Genomic DNA, 26,313 nt, shown 5'->3' on the forward strand with positions numbered 1-26,313 from the left:
ATGGAGATCACAGTGTAGCTTTCGAATGTAAAAGCTTCTGCTTGGGAAGACAATCAAGTGAAGTGGATGCTCCAGGTCTATGATTTAGCCCGAGTAGACCCTGCGATACGGCTCTGATGGCAGAGATCGCTCCATCCTGCGAGGAAGGGATTTGTGTTCCAGATACAAACTTCATCACAGAACGACAGAGACCTCGTTTGTGATGACCCCGTATGTTTTCCATACAGTCTACCCAGTTAAGAGTTACTTTGTGAATGAAAAAGCGAAAGAAGCTGGAGTCAGGTGTGGGATGAACAAGGTGTAAGATGAGAACCTGCATGAAGGACAAAGCACAGCTACGAGAGCGGCAAAAAAGAGCGGCATTTCCCTGAGCTTGGGATAGGGGTTTTATTATTGGAGAAGGAAGGTAGGAAAAACCATAGAAGGAGCAGGAAAAGAAGGGCCAAGAGGAAGCCGGTGCTTTTGTCCTCCCATCCCCAAGCCGGAGGAGAGCAACGCGTGACACAGCTGAACAGGCAGTCCCCTGACCTCCCAGTGCCGGCACTGCCACTTGCTGCCAGCCTCCCGCTCCCCTGCAGGCACACGCGCAGGGGCAGAGCGAGACGGGTGCTCAGGCTGCCAGCGGGGAGCTCCAGTCAGAAGCTACAACAAGCAGCCTCGGCCCGAAAGGATCCTGCAAGCATTCAGGGACAGATAAAAATGACACATCCATAATACTGGAATATTGAAATGCTGTATGCAGCCTATTCAAGAGCAAGGGAACCTGTATTTCCTCGATAAAACAACAAAATATAAAGTTAACTGCGTTGCAAAAATGTCCCTTATTGCTTTAATGTACTGGTATATTGCTTAATGAAAGTTCTTAATTGTAATACAATTAATTACACACACACAGTCCCCAATTACATTTTCCAATAAGACATTGGCTTTGGTACAGGTCTAAAGGCACTAAACCAATTTTAATATATTAAGACCAATTTCCCTTGAATACTAATTACTATCTAATGATAAAATGAGAAAGAGGAACTTTCCAGAAGTAAGATGGCAAGAATAAAACTAAATTAGCCATGAATAGTTCGCTACTACACATAAAAGCATTTCACATTACAAAGTGCAGGCTTTTAGTTTAAAGATAAATCTTAGGGCGAGTTCCAAAGTTCTGCGTACTGGAAGCAGTTTATTAGTTTGAATGCTCTTGGTAAATGCTGGGTAGATAGGGGTTTCTCCATACGTATTTCTCAATAATGGAAAGGTTTCTGTTTCATTTAATACCCTGAAATATAAACTCTCTATTTGTCCACAGGAACCTGGCAGCTATTTCACTAGCAGATGTTTGGCACCACACACACACGTATCTATATTTATAAATGAAAAGGAGACTCTACAGAGCGCATTTAAAAATAATTGGTGTTCTAACAGAGATTGTCCTGACTGGCATGCCTAAGCTAAAATATTTTAAATCAAACAAAATACACAAATGAGTATTTCATGTTGATTTTTCAAGCTATTATTTCATTAACAGAAGACCCTGTCAATATTTCTATTCTAATGCCACACCAAAAGATAGCTCCTTAAACACCAAAAAGATTTCTTATAGTGTTCTGGGGAACCAGGCTCTGTGCAGTGCAGGAACAATGACTGATCTCATCCAGTGCACTGTCCTTGAACATCTCCGCATGCAGAGCTAACTGCATGGGTGTTCCACATCCATCCTGGGCAGGGACGAGGGAAGATCATGTTAAATTCACCCACATTTTGGGGGAGAAACTATAAGCAGACGATTTCTCCTGCATTCCTTATACGAGTTTGGTACCAGTTCAGAAAACATGCAATAACAGCACAGCAGAAAAGGGACAGAATTCATGTCAGCATTTTGCAGAGATTGCTGTCAGCCTTGACCAACCTAATGCAGCGACTTGATCTTGAACTCCACAGAGTCACAGAGCCTCTTCGCCTTTGCTTTTCCACGTTCCAGGCATGGGCTGACAAACCCAGAACCCGTGAATGGCACAAAACCCCAGCACCTACTGATATGATGTTCCTGGAGCTGGGGTGGATGGGGCTGCAGCAGCACCAGGAGCTCAGGGAGCTCCAGAAGCCTTGGGGTCCAGTCTAGGGCATTCCTGCTACGGGGAAATCACCTTCCTAGCAGGTGCTCCAGGTTACTAAGAGTATTTTTGGCACAACAGCCTTGGTGGTCCATCCTACACCCTTCCATGCCCTGTTCTGCTGAGAAGCTGGATTCCTGGGGCCCCTTGCCTTGGAGGGAAGGGGAGCAGTTGATGCACGAGGACTTCAGGGAAAGGGAAAAACGTTCCCTCAGCATTACAGCTGATGTTTACTTTGAGACGAGGCCTCTGAGGCTCTCCTGGAGCATTTGCTATGGATGCAGAGGAGCCTGAACACCTCCTACTAAATGCCTGACAAACTTCCGACAGATTTACTGTTAGAGAAACGGTGCAAGCTGAACCTCGTCACTCAGGAGAACTGAGAGCATCAGCAGCCACAGCAGGGACTCCTCCATGGATGATGAAAATACGTTAAAAACGTAGTGTGCACAATGTACTTTTAATAACAGAGCCTGGATAAAAAAAATGTTATTTTTAATCAAAACATGCAAATTCTATGAATTTACGATAAGTATGCACCTTTTCACAGATTAAAAATCAATACAAAGATAATAGTTGGGATGCAGATGTCAGGGAATCCTAGCTGTGGAGAGAGCAATCTGATTAGCGAGGTTCAAATTGCTCCATTTCCTCGTGCACAGTGCCCCAGCTACCTGCTGCCACATTCCTTCCTACAGCTTCTTAGAACCACATTGTGGAGAAATGAACCAGGAGCATCAAGAATATTCTGGAGGCAAGTCCCACTCTAAGGAGAACAGCAGCCAAAACTCAGTCTCCAGCTCCAGCAGTGCTGTACCCCCGAGAGCTCGCAGAGCTGTGCCTCACCTCTGCTGTTCCTGAAATGGCAGCAGAGTCTACTGCTCAGCCCTGGAATGAGGAGCTACTTTGGGGATGCTCTGTAGTCATTCTAGGATATAATATGAAATGCTATAGCCAAAAAGTATAAATGGAAAGGTCTAATCTTTGTAAAGAAAGAAAAAACTCTTCTCCTTGAAATAGGCTCTTACAGTGACTGTAGCAAACACACTGAGCGTGGTCTTGGCCAATAGCGTGAACACTGCTGGTTTCCTCATCAGTACAGCCAACATCTTTACAGCTGAATTAAAATGGAATGAAAAAACAACCCCAAAACTGAAAGCATGACTGTTGGAAAGAATGAACGACAGACCACGATGCTATGGAGGACAAACACAAATCACTGTTAAATGGGTTTTTTAAGTGTTTCATATAATTCCTTGCAAATAAATAAATCAGGAAACACTATTAGGAGCATTAAAACAGTAACAGAATAAAAATATTTGAGCATAGCTGGAGAGAAGATTATTTGCCTAGCACTTTAAAAATCACCACACAATTGTGATATCTGCATGGTTAATTTCTTTAAATTCTATTAGAAAGAAATCAGCACCTCTAACAGCCACACTGACACAGCAGAATAAACTGTGGGCCAACCTCTTCATCCACCAAGCAATGCCCACAACAGAAAACATTTTTTCCAGAATTTTCAGCATTGGTCATAACTTTACAGGAGTTTAACAGAAAAAGATTAATCATGAAGTGATAAACAGGATGCAGACTATTTACTAGGAGGTATGAAATCCATCATTTTCGCCTGGAACATTGTTTTGGCACAACTGAAAAGTGCCTCAGGAAAGAGAGTCTCGTCAAAACTTACTTGCCCAGACAGTGCAGCTTGTATTCCAAAAGACATCACTTATGTGAGGTTAAGCAGTTTACAAGAGCAAAAGTGAAAAGGGGAAACATACTGTTCTCCCGGACAAGGCAGAATTCCAAAGTGCTCTGGCTCTCCAAGGTACAGTCTAAATCTACTGGGACATTAGGTTCACTCTGCTTCTCCAGCCGATACTGAGGACCTGAAACATAAAGTAACTCGTAAAATCATCTGTTTTCTAACAAAGCGATGGCTTATCATGTTCAGCTAACACGAGATCACTCGCACTCTTGATGCACGGCAGGTGGAGGTTTGTGCTTCAGAGCCAAAGAGGCCCTGCCACGAAAACGTGGGGAACAGCGTGCAAGAAAACCACACATTCGAGACACCGTCAGCTGCCTGCCAATGCTGCCTGACACACTCCAGCCTGGCATTTCCATCCGATCCCTGCCCTGGCTGGGTCACCCGCCCTGCCCACACTGCCGACAGGTACGTCTGTTGTACCAGACACCCGCTCTGACCTTGGTGTGCGCCTATGGTGGGTTGTTCGTGCATCTTTCCTGATGTGATGAGTTTGCTCCCCTTTGCTCTGCCCTCTCCCTGGCCCTTTATCAACCAAAGGTTGCTTTGAATGTCACCCCCGCCGCTGTCTGTCCCAGCTCAGTGCAGTCTGGCCCCCAGCCCGGACGGGAGGTGCCTGCACACCCCAGCCCATCGCCCACCCTGGGATTACACCCTGCTTCTTGAGCAGAGGCTCACCCAGATGGAGGTGCGCACCCTCTGCGGGCATGGAAAGCCTTGGCAGCATCTGCACAAAGCACTGAGAAATATCTGGCGAGGAACGCAGCCCTTCTGCTATGAACTGAACTTTGTCACAAGAACCAGCTCCATGACACCCGATGAAGCTGTTTCCACCTCTGCATTTCTCTAAAGGCTGTGTTTCCAAAGCATGAGGTAAGGATTTCCTTCCACATCAGCAGCGATCAGGACTGCTCTCCAGGCTTGAGACCACGTGCCAGGTGGAGTCGGGCATTGCCCAGCAGCTCAACAGCTGCAAGGAGCAGAAAGGGTCATCGACAGATGGATTTTGTCTTTTACTGGAGATCTGCACGCTGTTAACATTGAACCATATGTACCGATGCTGCTGATTCAAACAGATTATCTTAGTACACATTGTATTTAGCTGTAGAGCTTCAAGATTCAGGTGCCAGCTTCCTTCTTCCCAAAACCAAATCACCAAAGCAAAGATGATGCTACTTAAAAAACTATTTTCCAACTACAGAAAAATATTGAATATTTTTTTTTTTTACAAAAATTAGGCCACTTTCAAAAGAATCTTCTAGTGGATTGGATCCTTAAACTACACACCTTAACTAGGGACAAAAGAGAACGCAGTAATGCAATTGCAGGTGAAATCCTAAGTCAGCTCCAGGCCAGCTGTCAGGAGGTGACCCGCTGGGGTGAGAGGGGACACTCGGGTAAGCCAGGCTCCAGCGGGACCCTGGGCAGATGAACAGCCACTTCCAAAGGCACGAGCTGTGGAAGCAGAGGTGCTTCCATCCTCGCTGCACCTCCGAGCTGAAGTGCACACAAACTTCTCCTCAGCATCATTTCTGTACAATCTGGTGAAACAATGCCAAACAGACACCTGAAAACATTTCAGTGATGCAGGGCACCTCTAACCAGGCCTTAGCGTAACACAGTAACTCAAACCAAAATAATGAACTCGATTCCCTCTTTATCAGAACTTAAAATATTTCGGAACGTTTCCTGACTTTGAAACATGATAGTGCACAATGAAATATTTAAAACATATAAAAGAACCCAGTCTTTCACCCTCAGACGCTGTGCCTGAGAAATGGAACTTGGTACAATTAATTTTAGCTTCACTACAGCAGAATTTCAATTACGGCTTCTCGTTTCGTTTCCCCAGAAGTCACGTGAAGCGCTCACCGTAAGGCCTGAGCATGTTCTGCTCCCAAAGTGGAAGATTATTGCTCTGTAAAAGGGAGCCCCTTATTCCTGGGGACTCAGAGTGGACACAAGCTGGGCCGTTTGCAGCTGCAGAGACATCTCACGTGAGCACCAACAACAGAAAGTCAAATATACCCAGCACCATCATCTCTTCTCTCCCAGCTACTGGAAATGTGATTAAAAATTTTAAATAAATTCAATAATCAGAGGCCTGGCTTGTTAGGCAGAAGCGAAATATACTGGATTGAAACAAACATCAAAGTCATAAATCAATTTATATTTGAAAACCGGGGGAAGCTTAAAACCAGCGGCAGTGACAGCAAACCCTGCTTGCTCTGCCTGTTTTAGGAAGTGCCTTCCAGGCATTCCCAAATCATATCCAAATGCTGGATGGTACCCAGTGATGACAAAGCCAGCAGGACTGTTGGTTCGCATCCGAACGCCTGTGTTCTTGGTACCTGCTCCCAAACTGTAACTCCAACTGCTCCCACTGCAGACGGAGCTACTTGCCCCAGCAGAGCCACGCGATTCCCAGGACTCAGGTAAACCGTTCTACCCAGTTTGTGTTGGGAGTGTGTTAACTGCCTGCTAATAAAGCAATGCAAGAGCTACAACCCAGAAACTGAGGTCACCTTCCATACGTCTTTAAAACAGAAAATACCAAGAAATTAATAACAAAGAGTAAGTGGATTTGTAGAAAGTCTCTACTCTTAAATAATATATTTTACATATCCATACACATTTACTTGACCCCTGCTTCATAACAGATGAAAAGTGATAGGCTTATCGTGCGGGGCAGTTTTACTACCAGACTTCTCTCTCAAGTTCAAATGATGTCATTGCGGTAGAAACATCGGGTAATTTAACGGTCTCCTAACAGAACCCTGCTCTGGGAACTCCAGCAGAATTTCAAGTGGTAACGCCAAAGCTGGATTTTATGGATTGCTGTAATCTGATGCAAATGCTCCACGCAGTTGTAAAATAAACCTTAAAAATCCTGGCACAGAGCGGTCCTGGCCCGCGACCCAGGCAGAGCTTCCCCACTGATGGTCTGGACTGTGGCTCGGGCACGTCCTGGACCTCCGCCACTGACGGCAGGGACCACGGCTTGGGCACGTCCCAGAGCTCCCCTGCCAACAGCCCAGACCATGGCTTGGGCACATCCCACTCCCCACGGCGTCGGGCTGGGGCTGCAGCCCATGGGGATCGTGTTCCACTGGTTGGGAACCAATATGCTAAGATGGAAAGTACCAAGGCAAAATTCCCAGATGACAAAGCTAATGCATATGAAACCCTACCCTAGTTCTGTAGTTTTGTCGCAAGTACTTAAGAGAAACTGTTGCTGGGTTAAGCAAGCAGGGCTGGAGAAAGAAGTGTCCACGTGTCTGGAGTGGAAGGAGGGAATGGAGGCAGCAGCCTGAAATGAGCCACAAAATGGTGACAGAGCAGTGGCTCCACCTCCAAGCAAACTCTTCTTGTTCAAAAACAAGCAGAGATTTGTCCAGGGCCCCCAGAAGGTGTGAGAGCTGGGCCCCTTCTCCACCAGATCTGGTGCCCTGAGGTGTTGGGTCTTCTCCATCCCTGGACCATGCTACTGGCGATGCGTCTGGCGTGCAGTGGCGAGCACCTAAACCACACACTGCAAACACTGCCAGCAACAGTTGTTACTCTCCTCTAGGCTTGTTCTATGGGACTATCAGCCCAGCAGCTGTGGAGAAACAGCGCTGACGGACAGAGCTGACCGTTCCCAGGGCCACGCTCCGCATCCTTGGAGCCGGACACTCGCACGCCTCACCTGCAGAGCTGATGGCATCCCTCCCTCTGCAATCCCTGTGTAACCACCCACACCATGTTTCTGCCTACTGATATCCTTTGTACTTCTTAGTTCAAGGTACCTCTTTGAACAGAGGAAGGTTTATCAGGAACTAAACCAAACAAGGAAACATCATCTGGTCCCACAGCACAATGCAAAGGCGTCCCGGGCAGAATGCCACCATGTAATCAAATTAAGTAGGTCTCTTACAAAAGGCGAATGGCCACCCAAATAACAGCAAACCAATTCTGTCGCCATTTAAACTGCAAAGCCTTCAGAATGGGGTTTTGAAAGCACGACCCATCAGTTCTAATTTTTAAAACTTATCCTTTCAGTCAAGATCAGAAAAAGGCCCATTCCAACTTTTATCTTCGCTACAAAGTGCTGTTATCTTGGGCTGATGTCAGGAGCTCTATCTCTCTTTCTGCTGACAAGCAGAGACGAGAGAGATAAGATTGGGAACGAATCTCACTTCTCTGAGTAAATAAATAATCAATACTCATCTAAATGTAAATGAGAAAGTATCCCCCTCTGATAACAGGGCTCTTATCAAACAGCCAATTTTCTACAGACATTTGGCCTCAACCAAATCACCATCATTCAGCCCCAGCCTAATGGCTAAAAATCGTAACTAAATTGAACCGATCACCAGAGATCAACTAAGTTCAGCCATGGCTACTACAGGTTCAAATGTTTGGAATGCAATTTTTCCCCCATTAACTTTCAATAGCAATGGAGAACAGCGGTCAGGGGTGGAATCTGCACAATAAACAAACACTAACGCTTGAAAAGAGAACAAGGCCTTAAACAAAACCCCAAACAAAACCACCTCCAACTCCAAACTCTTAGTACGGCAAAGTAACGATCACAGACAGACTTACCTCAATGTTTAATGTTTGTGGAGTTGTCAAGCCTAAACTAGAAAGACCATATTGAACAAAAAATCCAAACGGTTTAAAACTAAACCTATACTTTACAGCGTTAGTCTCTGCAACAAAACACAGCGCTACGTCCTGCTCACCCCTATCGTCACCTCCCTCCCAAGAGCTCCTGCAAACCTCACAGCAGCCCCAGCTCCAGCCATGCCCTTTGTGAGCTCTTCCTGATCTCTTTCTGGTCCCTGCATTTGCTTAAAACACACTTGAATTTCTGATTTCCCTAACAGTGACCTCCACAATTTATTCTGCATGCAAGAACAAGAATTGCCTTTAGTTTCTCAAAGCCCTGCCAGCCCACAGCTTTTGGGGCACGCAGTTCTTACCAACAACTGTGAACCCCCTCCCATTCACTGTCTCTACCACGGGCACTTCAGAACCAGCTCTTAAACCTGCTCGTGTCTTTTCCAAACTGGAAAAGATCTCTCCTTAGCACCATCTCCTCCTTTCATGTCTGATCCATTTTTGCACTCATCCATTTCTGTGTCTTTTTACTTCTGTATTATGCTTTTTGAGATGAAATATAACAATTAAGACATGGGCACACCACGACTGACTGGCGCAGTATTGCTTTCTGGTTTGCTCCCTACTCCTTCCCTGGTCGCCGATGTCTGTTTGTCCCAAGTGCTGAGCTGAAGTCTTCTGAGAACGACCCATGGCAACTCCAGGACACTTTCCTCACTGATGAAAGGTAATTAGAGCCCATCACCGTACGCATATCCTTGTGGTTGCTTTTCACCATGTATATTATCTGCTCTCATTGACACAGAGTTCTCCCTCCCATTTCATTGTCCTGTCACGAGGCATTGTGGGATACCTCTGCAGTGTTTCACAGACAGCTTTTATTTGCACTATTCTTACCTCTTTTGTATCAACAGCACATTTTGTCACATCAGCATTCACATCCTTTTCCCTCTCCTGCATTAACAGAACAAGGCAGGTTCTACCAGTTCCACTGGAGCTCCACCAGTAACCTAGTTACTAATAATGGAGGGCCATTATTCCCATTCTTTGTTTCCTGTCTTTTAATCAATTATTAATCCACGTGAGGATCCTCCTTCTCATCCTGTGACAGCTTAACTGCTTTATGAGCCTTTGTCAAATTTTTTTTGAAATCTAAGCATGCGGTAGAAAACCCATCACCCTCAGTCATGGTTCTGGACCTCCTCACAGGCAGCGGTGGTTTCTGAGGCACAATCTGCCTGGCAAAAGCCATGCCCGCTTTCTCCTCAGTACATTGCATTTGTCTGCACGTCATGTATTAGTGCTGCTCTTCGCTAAGTCTTCATTTCATAATTTCACAGTGTGCCTGGTAAGGAATCACAGACTCATGGAATGGCTTGGGTTGGAAGGGACCTCAAAGCCCATCCTGTTCAGCACAGGGGTTGTATCTGCCACATACGCACCCGAAAGCAGCAGACAGGAGCAGCACATTATATATCACATTTACCAGTACAGCATCCTCATATCTGACCTTTTCCATATCTCTCAGTGACGACTGTCTTGATCATGCTGGTGTGTCACTGTTCCTGGAGCAGTTAGGTCTAAACTTGTTTTCCTGGCACAGCTCCGCATACAACTCTACAGAATGCTCTGGTACAAGATCAGCAGCTTCCAAATGCAAGCTCTGCTGAGGCCCCCCGGCAGTAGGGGATGCACACAGCACTGCGCTTCAGCAGAGCAGTAAAGCTCACCTGATTTTACAGCAGATGCAGACCTCTCCCTGGACAGCCAGGAAATGTGATGCCGGGAGCTATGAGACCACCTGAGCATCTATGGCGGTGAAGGACGCAGTATTTTAGCCCACCACTCACACTGACCACAGAATCTTAAGTGCTGCTGTAGGACTTTCACGACTCTGCATGCCCAGTCTCCTGCTTATCCTCGTTGAGCTGCCTTTGCTCACACTCCTGCAGCACCCGGCGTCTCTCTGTCCCACCCTCACCAATCCCGCACACTGGGCTCCACTCCCACGAGAGCCGGCACTGCTGCACGGGGCTGAGCAGCGCAGGCACGGTGACAGTGGACGGGTCACACCAACTCACATTAACCGGGAGGAAAGCGTGGGAGCACACACGCTGCCGCAGAACCTCCGGGCACACAGGGCCTCCAGCGCTCCTGTGAGTATGGCTGTAATTCCAAAATAACACAGGAAAAATAAGAAGTGTAACAAGAATCACACAGTCACCACCACTCAGCTGAGGCAGCAGACGCCAGGCAGACAGCGTGTAACCAAAGTGAACAGAAGCTATCGCTCAGGCTCTGCCCGCATATGGAATTAAGGCAGGAAAGTAGTCAAAGGAAAACAGTTGATAAACATTTAATGTTGATGTCTGCGGTACTTTCCTATTTCAGGTTTCTCCTTTCACAGGGATACGTGATTTACTGCTGCCCTGCTCCAACCCTAGGTTCTGGAAGCGCGATCTCTTTTGAGCTTCAACTATATTTATATTTATTTTTTTGTTATCGCTTTTTTATTATTGCTGTAGAAAATATTTGCTGGAAATATGTTACAGCTATTACAAGGTCATAAAAAAGAGGAGGTTTATGTATTTCTATCATTTCAAATAGTCTGTCAGAAAGTATCAGTCGCGCTAAGTGTAAGACTACTGGATTCCAGCTTTCCCTCTGCCAGCACATGGGTGGCATATGGGAGAATTAAAATAGCTCAGTGCGGGTGCTGGGTGGGCGCCGGCTGGGAGCACGCGAAGCGCGGCATCACAGCGCCTGCCGGGAGGTGCCCCTGGGGCGCAGAGCAGCTCTCCCCTCGCTGGACTCTGACCCTGCACCAGCAGAGCGTGGGGCAAGGATGCCAAACAAAAGAGCCTGAAGGAGGAGAGGGATCAATGAGGGACCAATGCACTGCAGAGAGTGTGGAACGGGGAGCAGAGAGGTCCCAGGCCTCCTTCTGTGGGGTTCGGCTTGGAGCATGCCAGAAGGGCAGGGATCCCATTGTCTGCTTGGCAATGACAATAAAACAACAGAAAACATGTAAACAGTTTGAGAGGAAAGAGCTGTCGAGGCAGAATGTTTACATCTCGAATGCTACTGCTCTGAGGACATCTTGAATCTGCTTATCCGAGAAAAATCCCCAAAGTCCCTCAACACCTCTGAAGCGGAATAAAGATTTTATCATTACAAATGCAAATACTGGTTAATAAACAAAGATTTAAATAGTGAAAACAAACTTCAAACGTTACGCACAAGCACGAGACTTTTTTTTTTTCCAGTCCAATCTGTTTTTTCTTCACTTGCACTGTTGTGACATGACTGAATTCCACATACAGTTGTCTGCTGCTCTCCGCAGAAATACAGATGGTTTTTGTAGAAATAAACAGTCATTTATATGAAACAATTGTAAAATAGTTTATGGAAACCAGTGGTGTAATGCATTCAAATAAATGCCAGGCCAGGCTGATGGAGAGCCAAGGTGTTAAATCACACTGCTTAAGAATTCAGCTGTGGGAAACAGATAGTAAATCCAGAGTGACAGGATTTCCAGTGATGGCAAAGGTTTCTGACATCTAGTCCAGTACACAAAAACTACAGCAGTTCAAACCCATTTTACTTAACGCTGCCTTGACAGCCAGTGAAATTAAAGAATTTAGTCAAAAGCCCTTTAAAAAGAAACAAACACTTCATCTATGTATTGCTTTTTTGTAGGACAGAAACCACACGGCATATCTAGGAGCAAAGCAGACTTTACGGGATATTAACAGACGGTCTTTTATTTAATTGCTGCTACAGACTGTTATTCTTCTTGCATTAGTGATGTGTAGCTCTAAACAAAGCTGAAAGGATAAAGAAATCATCGTGTTTGTTCTATGATGTAATGTACCCATGGCAGAAATACAATATACAGATTTTCACACCACCAATGCAAGAGATGATGCCAGGGCCACCGCCTGTGACCCAACGACGGCACTGACACGAACGCCTGCAACACCAGCTCAGCTGGTTACTCATGGTACTCATGATGCAGACCAACACAAGCTCTCTACCTTATGGACTGGGATTATAAAGCGAGAAGGTGCTTTCTCCTGATTGCAGACCTATCAGTAATGGCACTGCAGCAAGGGGCAACACAACCACCCAGACAGGTGGATTTCAAGCTCCATGAGAATCGAGCAGGAGGGAGACGGTCCTGTAACGTACCTAGTCCATCAGCAGTACCTGTGTCCATCGGGGGGGACAAGACAAAGCAAAAAGCGTCATCCAGACACTAAGCTGCAGAATTTAAAATGTCATGCAAATTACCACTTTATTACCAGTCCAGAGGAGCCAGTAAATGCACGACTTCAATACCACCAGCTCTAAAATAGGCTTCCTTCAGTATTCCACTTTCATTTCAGAGGCCAGGCATGAAAAACTTTCCTCACCCACTTGGGCTGACGTCCAGAATCCCATTGGCCCAAACACACGGGGCTAATGAGCTATTTCCATGCTGACAAACTACTCACAAACTTTATTCCCAACAAGCTGTTCCCCGGACACCAGAATCCTTGTCCCCCATCACAGCGGCAGCTGCTCAGCATTAGCAGGCAGGGAGAAAAGGGCTTGCTGAAAGAAATCATTGCTGCTGCAATATGGAGCTGGAGTTCGTACGCAGAAGGAAATCCTTTTGAGCAGCTTCTCTCACACGGTCTCCAGCTCCAAGGGGCTTACCCTGCACAGCACTGACCCTGCTGCGGAAAATCCGCTGCAGGTGGGACAACAGGGTTGTGCACCTCCTCTTACATATTTTCTATCACCCACCATTGCCTCTTTTGTGAAACAGGGACCAGGGATCTACGAATATTGATATTCTTTTAACTTAAATCCTGCTTAATGTAAGGAAAACCAGGATTTCTGACATGTTTCCAGGTAAAGCCATTCATAACTAGGAGCAGAAGACTCTGCAGGGACGCTATAATTATCCAAAACAAAGCACTGAAAGCCAAAGAAACTCAAAATTCCCATTAAGCAGAAAAGCATGCATGCAAACATAAGGAAATACAAATTAATTGGCTTTTCACTGTCACAGATGCCGAAGCTTCCATCTCTTAAGAGTTAGAGCAAACATATGCATCGCCTACTCTAACATATTTACTTTTAAATTTAAACTCCTCAGTTGCCATCATTCAGTGACTGTAACAAACTTTAATGACAGTTTATTCTAACTGTGATTCCTCTCTTGAAAATGCTTTAATCAAATGATTGTGGTTTCACATAGTTTTTATCTTTCCAATTCTCCTTTTTAATATAAATAAATATAGAGAGAGGCTATAAAAATGCAACTCACCCTTTCCAGCCATTTCTTTATGTCCTGTTCCCCTGCCTACAAGGTGGGGATGAGGAACCACAGCTCTGCCAGCAGCAAGGGCATCCGAGGAGAGAGATACTCAGTCTCCAGCTGCCCCAGCCTCAGTGCTGCCGCTGCAGTGCTGGCCTCTGTCAGCAAGAGTGGAACAGGTCTTTCCTGGCCTTAACATCTACAGCCTGTAAGCTCTCTTCTCCTGCACTTTCCAACACCTCCGATGACCCCCACTGAGAACTGGGAGAGCAGGCATCATCTGAAAGATCACTAGGGATATGTTTAAAGGTCACAGTGTCACATTCCTTTAAAAGTCCAATTTTCCGTAATTTACATATTAAATGGGGACATGTCCCTGACAGGAAGCAGTCCAAGGTGTAGCTTCAGGAGAGCCATTCTGCACACACAGTGGAGACCCTGAGCCCTCGCTCTAGGTACTGGATTCTCCAAAGAACCCACAGGGATGTATTTGCCTTTGGAACCAAAGACAACCTGCTCCACCAAGGGGGCTAATGTGCTCCTGTCCTGCCTGCAGCCACCACAGTATTTTGGCCCCAAGACATTCTCCTCCCTCTTTCCAGCCACAGGAACACGGAGCCACCGTGCCCCTTCCCGGCACTCTGGGAACGCCAGCTCTCCTTAGCATCTGTGGGAGGCAGGAACAAGACAAATCAATTGTGGCATCACAGCATCAGGACCAGGTATTTACAAACCCAGCTGCTGAGACACTCCAGGAATGGGAAAATCATGGGACAGGTTTAAACGAAAGCCTTCAGCGTTACGGCATCCACGCGATCTCCCTTGGGTCTGGGACTGCTGGGCAGTAAGTGGTTTCACACACCAACAGTATCCTTGAACCACTGTTTTCACCTATCTCCTGTGTAAGTTTTGAATAAAATGTGTTTATAAACAGTTCCAGAAGCCCGTTTGAGATATGAAATTTGACATTAAAAGCGGTGCTGAGACTGATACATTAGAAAGTGAATTTCAAACAAAAACTCAGCTCTCTTCTGAGCGGAAGACAAGCCTGACGTTCTCGTGTTTGCAGAAGAACTCCTCATTTTCAGCTCTGTCCCCAAATCTGGTAACTTAACAGCTCTGTGAGAACAAATATGAACCACAGGCCTAACAACCCCTCACAAACCTGGTTTGTTACAGAGCGTGCTGTTTGCCACAGCTCTGTGCTGCCTAGTGATTGAACAGACGTCTTTAACTTGCCTTTGCAGCTACAATTCTTTTGATTCTTTTTGCAGAGACTAAAATATAACATGGAGGCTTTTATTTTTATGTCCTATCCTTGTGTCTCGAATTTTTCTGTTTCCTTATTGTTCCTCTTCCCGGGGCAGTGAGATAACGCATTTATCCAGGCTTGTACAATTATTTTAGGCTATTTTCGGTCACTTTACACATTTTAAAGAATGCAAAAAGCACCAGTTGACAGCTGTTAGGGCTTGAATGTTATTGTAAAGCAGCTGTTTTCATTTACACGAGAAGTATTAGTCCCTCTCCAAACTGAACAGAATACCAAGTTAATAACTCTCCCTCTAACCTACGGAAAATACAGGTCATGTCTGTGAGATGTTGGCAGAAGGAATTGTTTATAACAATTAGAGTTGTACAGCATTTTGTTCTTAAAAGGACTGAGCATTTCTGGTTCAGGGATGTTTGCAGTTTGAAGCAGCTGTCAAATAATAATCAGTAGCATGTTCACCCTGCAAAGAATTCCTCTACTTAGGATCAGACGAGATTAATCAGACAAGGCTTCTCCGTTCACAAGAAATTCCACATGAAGAGCGACTGACATGGACCAGAGGCGGGCAGGATTATTCTAATGTTTAAGCATTTCACATTGTTTAGTTTCGTCTCCCACTTCCTCTAAGAACATTTGGGTTTTATATACTGACATCAACGCTTAATTTGTTTGAAAACAAAGCCTCTATACACATTCTCTCTGCATTCTTATTTACTTTACATTAGTATTTATAGTCCATTCAGCCAAGCTCTGGAGGAAAAGGCAACTGGCAGTCCGGGGAATGTATTTGTTGAAGAGCAAAAGGAACGAGGTAGCTCAAAGGCGAGGAAGATAACTTTCAAGTGTACATATGGTTCCTGCACATATTTAATTTGAGAATCACCATGGCATCAATATACACAAAGTATCAAGAATAAAGCCATCATCTTTCTTATGTTCTTAAAATTGTAAGACACGCAAACATATTTTACAGAAGATACTGAACACAGGCTTCAGTGCGGATATAAAAAGTGCGATAAGATCTCCTGCATGCAGTGGGATGCTGTCAGACCCAGGCTGGGCTGAGCTGGGGTATCTGAACATAACGGGCTCCACATTCCAGCTTGGAAAAGCTCTGCTTTCCTTCATTTGACTGACAGCCTTCCTAAAAAGTAGGATTTAAAATTTACAGCTACCATACCCTCAACTCCTAGGCTAACGGGGTAACCTGTGAGTATTGGCAAAAATCAAACCAGCAGAAACACACACGAGACTGATTGCATGGGAGAAACAGCTAGTGATAAAGCAAATGAAGCTGTATGGACAATGGAACGTTAAGCTATGGAACATGATCTGTATGACCAATAAAACCTTCTCTGCAAAGCGTGAGGGTGGGATTTTAAAAGCATGCCTAAAATCTACCCCTTTTGAAGTTAGTATTAACATCCTTAGGCATTTCTAGGGAGCAGAATTATACCAAGTACTAAATCCCCCAAATCCCACCTCCTGAAAAGGCTTTTCAAGACTCATTATTACACCTGTCCAGAATCCGGGCAGCACCACATCCAGCATGTGCACTGACACATTCAGAATAACAGGAAGTTCTTACACTCGTGATCCCAAGTACGAGATCACCTTCCTGTAGATGTGCCACAGTGCAGGCAGTTTTGTGTTTAAGCCATCAGCTGCTGCTACTCACAACGCTCAGACACTCTCAGAGAGATCCAGACAGGCAGGTGTATACAAAGCAATCCTTAAACTTCCTATGGACATGGGGGTTCTCTGCAGGGCTGCTACCCCTGCACCCCAGCACTGCCTGGCCAGTCTACTGCCCAGCGAGGTCCCAGTAGCATGGACAGGAGCGCTCAGCTTTGCTCTCCGTGCTGCTCGGCTGCTGTGGGTGGGGGATCACCCACCCTTGGTCTCTCTCTCCCATCCTGACCTTCTGAGAAGACTCTCACATGAGAGATTCCACCGAGCCCCCTCCAGGTGGTCCATCGCTGGGTCAGACCAGCTCCTCTGAGAGCTCATTCCACAACCCAGAGTGCTTTATTTCCAGCTCTCATGTAAAATATGCAGAACTCTGACATCCTAATCCACTGCTTAATGATGACTTGAACTGCAGCAGCGCAGGACCGCGCTGTGCTAATGGTATGATCTTACATTCCATTTATCTGTGCATCTCCCAGCAAAAGCCAGAGGCACATCCACTCCCAGTAGGAAGAACTTGGTGGGAGAAGAGGAATGATGACAAACCCTTTCCCTGCTCTCGCTCCAGTCTATCCCTGCCCATTGCGGTGCCATCCCGTGTATTAACACCCTGTAGCCCAGGCGTAACCTCCACGCGGCTCGTCTTGTGCAGCAGCCAGGGCTGGGGAAGGCTGGTTCCTGATCTGGAGGCAGCACAAGCACAAGGAACCCTCTGAAAAGACAGCTGCCATTTCTGCTGTTTTGGAGATGATGGCACCGCAATCTCCTGACCCTCAAAGCCTGCTGGCTGGTGAACCACCAGTTCAGACAAGGGAAGTGACTGGGAATAAGGGAAGTTTTGGATAACGGGAGATAATTGCAATTACAAAGTTTAATTTGTGATTTAACAGTGTACTACATGAATATCAAATCTGAGAAGCCTCTTCACCCAAGCAACAGCACCACATGCTGATCTGACACTACGAGTGCTCACTGACATTTAAAGAATAAACCAAAAAAATAAAGTTTTCATGTATGAAATTCAGTAAAAGGGGAACTCAAGTAGAAACCCTCTCCTAGAGCGATCGCTTCTCTCACAGTGGCTCCAATCCATGAAGCTTTCAACCGCAGGTCCTAATTCTATACACAGGCTTAAACTGCAATCTGCGAGTAACAGCAATTGCTGCAAAAAATCCAATTACAAGTTCAAAAGTCAATATACCTGTAAGCAACCAAAAGGTTTTTAGTTGTGACTTCTGCTGTGCTAAATCCACAGCAGGGATCATGGTTGCATCTCAAAGAGGTCAGATGTCACACAGATAATTCATAAGAAGTAAATTTTGATATTTTCTTACACAATTAAAAAAAGCCCACAGTGATACAAACACCCCTCTATCCTACAAAGGTCTCTGAGCAGGAGTGCCAAGCCAGCAGAAATGAATGTATGAGCTGAAGGAATACATGACAGGTCTGTTCCATTTCTAAATCACTGAGCAAAAGTAACAAAATAAAAGGAAAACCAAATTTCAAACAGACAAAGAGCGAAACATCTGTTCCAGGAAGGAGGAAAGCAGTTAAAGACTGAGCTAAGTGCATCCTTTAGCTGCCTCCCTTCAGGGAAGAGAAATCTGACCCCAGGAAATAAATAAAAGTCACCCAAAAAGTGAACAAAAGAGGTGTTTGAGAAAACCAGAACACCATTCATCGCAGCTAACGACTTGTTCATTATGAGTGATGATGGATAAAGACTTCTCATGCTGAGATGAAATCAAGATTTATATGCATTGTTTCCTCTCCCAACTTGTGGGAAGATCATCATCATTTAATTCTATCTCTGCGGCCAGTGATGGGCATCCAGAGAGCTGGTTATCAAACGGCGCAGTCAGCTGGCAAGAGCCGGGACGTGCAGTTGGCACATCTGGACCGAGCCGCCACAGCCGAGGGTGAACAATGACTGCTGGCCAGCAGCCAAATTGCTGCAGACGCTGGCGGGGCTCATCCACAGCCACCCCTACCACCGCGCTCCTGCTCTTCCTCCACCCCCCCCCTTTTTTTTTTTACGAGAATCAGATTTTCATTGCTTCATTCAATTGCTCTCCTCTGCCATTTTTTACAGCTCTTATCGTTCCCTTGGAATATGGCCTTGAGACAGCTCATCCATGTCCTTCACCATGTTATCTCTTCTAACTTTTATTAAAACTTCAGCTCTCATCTGAAGATAGCTAATTAAATCTGTGACAGATTATACACTCGTTTAAAAACTGCACCCAACTACTTTTTCTAAAGAGAATAAGGTTTATTTTCTTTTCCCTTAGTTAAAACTAAGGGTATACAAGGAGGCTTCATTCATTTACAAAGACAAGATCCTTATCTTCACCTCGGATATAGATGGGTTTATATTAAAGTTCCTTTGTTGCGTGACAAGACTCGATGCAATTTCTCACAGTAATTATTTCTTGTTGCTGGAAAGATCTCTCAGCCTTATACTTCTGAAATATCTATACTAACGCATATAGACATTTACACCCAGGAAAAGCATTGTTCTGAAGTATAAATGCAAGTACGGAAAATTACCTATTTTTAAAGATGTTTTAACTACAACAGCACTATTTTGACAACATTGCAGAAAGAAAATTTCTCTTTACCATTAAAGATGAGTCCTTCAAATTATTAAAAAACACACTAAGTATTGTTTTCTTACATAAATTAAAACTATACAAATTCAATCAAGCCCTGGCCTCCCTGTCCTTCCACCCATCGTCTCAAACCACCACTAGCTGGACTCGAATGCAAATAGCTTTGTTATCATACATAAATATTTGCAGTAATGACTATCCTGCTCTGCAGCTCCTCCACTGCCGGCTCTTTGCCAGTGTCTACAACACAAACCTGCGCACAGAACTGCTTTTGCGTGGTGCCGGAAATTGCAGTCCCCGCTGAAAAACAGCATCTCTCACAACAGTTCAAAAGAGATAAAATATGCTCATGGAAAAACACCCTGCCCTCTAGAAAATACGATAAATAACCCACCTGAGCCTCTCTGTGATCCCTTCCTTCTCTTTAAGGCCTTTTGTAAGATATCCTTCATGGTGACCTTCATACTGTCCACCTGAATAAGGGAGAATCCATGAGCAGCATTTCTGCAAGACAGATGCACATGCATTTTTACAAAACAATCATCACCAGGCAGCTCCCCCCAATTTTTGTTAGCTTCAATCAAAGGACTTGTTAGGCACAATCAACAAAGTCGTGCTATGGAAAGGAGAAACCGAGCCAACTCCCTGAGAAGGGCAGAGACAACAATGGGGAAAATGGATTGAGATTCAACGGGTGGAAGGTTTTTCCTAATTTATCTTTATTTTTGACCAATTTGTGTTCAGCATTAAAAAAGAAAAATGAGGAAATGTACCTGCGGAGCTCAGCTCCTCATTATTAACTATCTGCTGGGCGTTTCGCAGCGCGTCCCAGAGAACCAGTTTGCAATGTCATCTCCATACACGTTGCGATGGCAGACAGGACAAACCATTAATGAGAAGCGGAAGAACAGCACTCAGAGAAGCAACAGCAGCTTTTCTGCACTGTTAATGTCTCACGTTATTTCAAACACATGTAATTTGCTTTTTTTGGACATATTTTTGCAAATCATGGCCCAAAGTCTCTGGCAAAGGCTGAGGACAGGAAGGTCCTTGTCCTGGCCAGTGCCCGCAAGAGAGTCTCCACCTGGGGGAAACCCTGCCAGCAGGGAGATCCCGACAGCCAAACACTGCAAGTGGCATCACTGGGGAAGCAGAGTTGATGACTATATAACAGAAGAGATACCGGATTAATACACATCAGTAAATTTTGCCCCTTAGACCTTGCAGTCAATCTCTGCTCATGTCAGTAGATGTCACTGCAGACAGTCGGCACAGAGATCGGAGGGCTGCAGGCACTCACAGGGAGAGAGATCTGCACTGCATGGAAAAAACAGTTTTGCAAAGCTATTTAGGCAGGAGGAGGAGCTTTGATTGGGGCAAGGAGGAATTTTAATCAGGGAGTAGAGCTCTATACGAATATCACAGCTGGAATATTTTAAAAAGTAACTGGCAGTCAAAAGCGCTCCAAGACACACAATCACAACCTCAAACCAAGACCATGTTACAGGTCACTTCGAGACACAAATGCTGGGAATACAAGTTTCAGGTCAGATCGCTGCAGATGTGGCATCCCCAGCCCACGCTGGGACTTGGCCTCAGTGAACAAACACCTCCAAGCCCTCACTGTATGCTGACACTCACTGCTGGCCACTGAGAGGTGGCCAGGAAATGCACCACGAGCAGACGCTTAAAGGAAACCTGCTTGCCAGGCTGTGTGTAAGGTATCAGATGGGTCTGTTCTCAGAGCCTGCCCTGATTCCCAGCCAGCTCCCCTGGCTCCTCGCCCCTCATGTCGCCGGTACCCAATGGCCAGTCCTCAGCAGCTGTGGGTCTCATCTGAATTTCATTCTCACTACCCTTTGTTCCCGGCAAAATGAAACTGCTTAATCCCCCTAAATTTATGTTCTCTAGAACATTTATTATTGATAACTTTATCTTACTCATCTTCACACCAAGTATTTCCTATGTTTTCACTCATCTACTTTTTCTCTCTTTCTGCCATGTTTCCCACAGAAGGAGCAGAGCTGAGCCCACCACCCCACAGCAGGGACCGCCATCCGTGCCGGCAGCGGGGAGATCGCCAGCCTCGGTGCAACCCAGGGACTCAGGGCTTCGGACTGATGCCACACAGTGAGCGGAGACCTCCCCAGACGCTTGACTGGTGAGCACATTTTCCCCTGCCCTGCAACACGCGCGAGCACCACACCACCGCCTTTGTCCAGCAGTTTCCTGGTTATTCACTTTGCCTCCCAAAGTCAGTTTGGCTCCAGTCCCAAACAACCTGCAGAGCTACAGTTAGTGGAGTTTTTAAAAGTGAAAAACCATTAATACAGTTACGTTGTGATCACCTTTGCGCTCTTATCTAAAGGACACAGTGTCTGTCAATGAAGCCCTACAAGAAAAGTCTTACCCACCAGACCCAACCACTTGAACACCAACTAAAAAGAACTCTGCATCCTTCAGGCAATCCACACGACGCTCTGCCACACAGAAAGCTTTCACAGTACTGCAACCAATACCCAGGGAAAGAAATTAAATTATTGGAGACAAGAAAACCCAGCAAAGGTGAAGAAAGTCTTCCAAATTCTCCCACTGCCAAAATGACTGGAGTTTCAATCTTATTTTTTTCCCCCTTCAGTACCAGTATTTTCCAAATGTGTTTTCCCACAAGCAAGGCCAGGCCTGCAGCCCACCCCACGCTGGACGCGAAGCAGCCGGTGGCAGCCGACCACGGCTGTCCCAGCCCAGGCTGCTCACACCAACGCGGATCTGGAACTGCCCAGACATGGAAGATTGTCTTTGGGTTCCTTACACTTACGCTGCTGAAAAGCAGTCGATCCTGCCTGTGTTTCAAGCCATCCCGGCTTGGTTGGTTCTTTCCGTTGAGCTGCTGGCCCGAGAGCTGTCAGACTGATTCTCCTGACACTCCATTACTAACTCGTGCCTGAGCCTTGGCCATTCTTTGCCTCAGAAGCTGGACCAGATCCCAGAACAAACTCCAAAAGTTTATTTTTACTGATCAAAGCAAAATAAGAAAAACCTCTGTGTTTTACTATATTTAGTGTGAGATCCAGTAAGCGAGCAGTGAAATGTAAAGCGCACCCCACTTCTGTAAATGTTTGGATATTTGCTCTGGACCCGAGCCAGAGGGGCTGAGGCGCCTGCCCGGTTCATACGCACAGCTCTCCCCTTCCTCTGCTCCGGCGCGCAGCGCGGCTTTTCTCTCCAATACACCTAGAGCCTCCAGCACAGCACTGTGGCACTCGGTACTGATCTGAGCCGAGTGGATTTAAGCCCAGACCAAAGAGATTCTGCCATCAGCTGGGGGTCAGGCCAGCGTCTTGGAGTGCAGGAACTGCACTGCAGCAGAGAAGCCCCCAGCGAGCTGGAGCGGTGTCGAACACGCATGAAGTCCTGGAGCCACCCTTGCACTGTATCGCCTAATCCGCACCAATCCACCACAGCCCGCTTGCCCGTGAGAGCGGCACAGCGGGGCTCTTCTGTTGGAAATACGCACCCCACCTCACCCCGCCAGCTCCCCACCATGCTCCGCATCGATGATGTGCATGAACTATCCTCACTCAACCCAACTCCAGCACAGCCTTAATCACAATTATCAGTTGTGTGTTTAGCTTACCCTGCTAAAGTGCGATACCTTTATTTTAAGTCAGCACACTACAAATGGGACAGACAAGCAGATGCTATTCAATCAATTAAAACTGTCGCTTACAAATTGGAAGTCAAAGAAATTCCTTAGCTTGTATTTTCTGTCATTTTGCAAAAACATACTTGGGTGACAAGGTTAAATCAAGCAAAGGAAATCCCTGGCACTTATCATCCGCAGGCATTACTGATAAATTGTGCAGTGGAGGAATAAAGGATTACCTTCTGTATTTTTTCATTACACTTTTCTTTTGTTACAGAATACATAAATCCATTGTGGCACACTGTAATATGTATCATCGTGCTACACCTGTGGACGTTTCATAACGGCTGCCATGTCTGTGCAGTCAGGAATGATAAGTGAACCACCCGTGAATGTTAATGATAGTGATCATTCTGCGGTAACTTGGCTTTCCATCTTCTTTTACAGCCTCAGCACTGAAGCCAGGGTGGCAAGGTTCAGGAGAGGAAAAAGAAAACAAGAGAGGAGGCAGGAGCTCTGGCGGTGATGCCGGTGGGGAAAAGGTGCCCAGAGGCTGGATGGAAGCAGGCAGTGTCCTCTCCATGGGCTTGGCTGGGGTACCGAGACAAAAACCCAAGAGGCTTCTGCCCTGAACGAGAAATAAACCTCCTCAAAGGCCATCTTTCCAATCTGCAGTAATTTTTTAATTTTTAATTTTTTTTTTTAACACTGAAGTGAAATTTACAGCACTTAAAGCTCCTGCGATCAAGGGCTGGCATGGCTGGAGGTGCCTGGGAACGACTAATAATGATTTCCACTTGATCAGCACAAAGCCAAAGTTATGGCTAAAAATCTCAGCTGATGTAAGACGGGTAATTTTTAAGATAAAGAGCACAGTGACATGAACCAGAACTGTGCCAGATAGTTTTTATTGTGAGCCCTAATGATCTTGCTTTGCATATATTGGGCTGGCCTTGGGTAACAGTGCTCTTGAGTTCACCTGGCTGCATTTGACACTGCCACAAGCTACCAGTAGATGCCTGACAAGTCAGCTTGCTGCTCCAGCTCCTTTCTTGGGGTCCTACCCTTCCTGGTTCTCTATCCTGGGAGCCTGCCTTAACTTCAGCACCTCCATTTACTTCCTTAAATTTGCATTTTACGAATACTCTAAAACATACTTTGTAGATTACCTACACGCAGGTAAAAACTGGAACTGCCTTCTGTGAGCGTTTCTGTAACCTAAAAAACACTTTGCAAAGCTTGGCACAGAAATTGTAAATGCGTGATGAAAGCCTGATATTCTATAAATGTTCCAAGCCTTAATCGATCAGGTATAGCAGAGGTGCTGCTTGAAAAAAACACATCTATAATAGTAACAGTAATTCAAACATAGTATCAAAACAGAAGAAAGCACCACAGAGCAGAGGAACCGGTTGCCAAATCTCATCTGTGTGCCAACTGGCAGCTGAGCTACAACTCGAGCAACACCATTAGATCGAGAGTGCCGAGTTGTGATAATAGAATTTCCAAGGGAAAGAACCCTAACAATCACACAAACTTATTTGAAGCCACCTTCGTTCAGACCTTTCAGGTATTACTCCATCATCTCAAGGCGCCTGCATCTACATGAACGCCCTGCTTTGTTTGCCTCCTCCCGACAGATCACGCTCAATGTCGAGGGCTGTTTCGACTGCCGGGTGTGACACTGGACAAAGCGCTCCTTTTCACAACAGACATCTCCCAAAAACATAACTCCTAGACTAATGGGCAGTTAGAAGCCAGAACGACTGCCCTCCGTCTTCTCCTTGTGTAACTTTGCCAGAGTCCTTGGAACTTGCCAAATTCGGTCATGCCTGCTTAGCTCGCTCGACTGATTGTGCCAGAAAAGAAAATAAGACACAGATGTATTTGAGCTCTTTGAGATGCCAGTAAGAGAGACAGCTAATGGCTTCATTTCGACCCTCCCCTACCAGCTGGGCACAGGTGGGGGGATAATGAGGTCCCTCTCCCTAATCAAACTCAATTATTCACTACTCTATACAGCCACAAAGACACTCACATTCAGCTTGGAATATAAAATGCACTGTGGACTACTTCCAGCCACCGCCACCGGGTATTCATAACAGACTCAAGTGCGAAGAGTTTGCCTTGGCAGGAGTTTCAGTATATGAAGTTCTGCAAACTGTTTCTGCTCCAACATGTCCTGCTGAAATGCGGTCCCCGGTGAGGTTCCACAACTGCCAGCTCAGTACCTGCACAACATCTGAGCGTGCATCCAACATGCGGGAGGGGTGAGCTCTGAGATAAAACCACCACGCTTCAGCGCAAAACTTCTCAGAAGTATCGACTTTTTTCAACAGCGATTCAATATTAATAAACATTACAAGTCACAAGCCTGACATGACAGCGGCTGAAATACTTCAGCGTAAGGAGGGGAAAAAAGAGATGCAAAATATAAAACCACAATTACATGCACTGGTAGGGTGACAGGGAAGGAGGAGGACGTAGAATTTACAACAAACCCCTACAAAAACAAGACAGCACGCAGATTTAAACTCACTGTAGTAACAATCTTTTGATCAAGTGGTGATCAAGTAATTCTCAATTCTGGAGGACACATTAACAATTCTAATTCAAATTCCACTATCTATGCATAATTGTTCACACAGGAAGCACAAGTGACTTCAACTTAACATGCGGACCCAGAAAAAAGCCCTCTCGGAAATGCACTTCTTACAATGGAGTTGTCTCATTTCCAATCAGCTCCTCTAGTGAGAGCACATTATGTTAAAGATGAAGATTCCACATTTCTTTTGCTGGATTTGCAGCTAGATCCTAATCCTGCTCCAAGCCCAGTCACAAAAGGGGCGGCCAGGCCAGGATCCTGATGAGGTCTGCAGGCTCCACTGGGAACACTGGTTCCACCTCCTGTGAGCTAAGGGCCAAAATCTGAGACCTCATGTGTTCACGGCATTTAAATACCAATGCCTGTTAATGTACTGACTGCAGGCAATGAGGACGCAGGTAGGAGGCAGCTGAGAAAGAAAGGCAACTTCTTCCAGATGAGAAATAATCAACAACTCAGAATTTTCTAATGGTACAGGCTTCCTAGCTGCTCTCACTGCAATAAGCACTTGTGATCCTTCTTGATTGCGGGGAATTAGAACAGAACTTCCTATATACTTCCTGGAACTTTTCTGAGGACACTGCTAATGATGGGTTACCCTGACAATAAAGCAATCATAGAACTTTAAAATTAAAAAAATCAAGTTCATGGCAATAGCATTGACACTAGAGAAATGCCTGTAGACGAAAG

At 45.6% G+C, this 26,313-nt stretch overlaps 1 protein-coding gene across 2 annotated transcripts in view; it reads right to left on the reverse strand.

The window, feature by feature from the left end:
- The window catches only part of MAPKAP1 (MAPK associated protein 1), a 90,388-nt gene that overhangs the window by 20,533 nt on the left and 43,542 nt on the right, over positions 1 to 26,313 (reverse strand). The window contains exons 7-8 of one of the 2 annotated variants that reach the window (XM_069873458.1): positions 19,767 to 19,876; positions 3,896 to 4,003 (exon numbers count right to left, since the gene is read on the reverse strand). In XM_069873458.1, coding sequence (XP_069729559.1) covers positions 3,896 to 4,003; positions 19,767 to 19,876 — 218 coding nt within the window. The remainder of the gene's footprint in view (positions 1 to 3,895; positions 4,004 to 19,766; positions 19,877 to 26,313) is intronic. The other variant, XM_069873459.1, reaches the window with a different exon arrangement.

Source organism: Phaenicophaeus curvirostris, chromosome 20 (assembly GCF_032191515.1).
Source record: "Phaenicophaeus curvirostris isolate KB17595 chromosome 20, BPBGC_Pcur_1.0, whole genome shotgun sequence".
Lineage (NCBI taxonomy): Eukaryota > Metazoa > Chordata > Aves > Cuculiformes > Cuculidae > Phaenicophaeus > Phaenicophaeus curvirostris.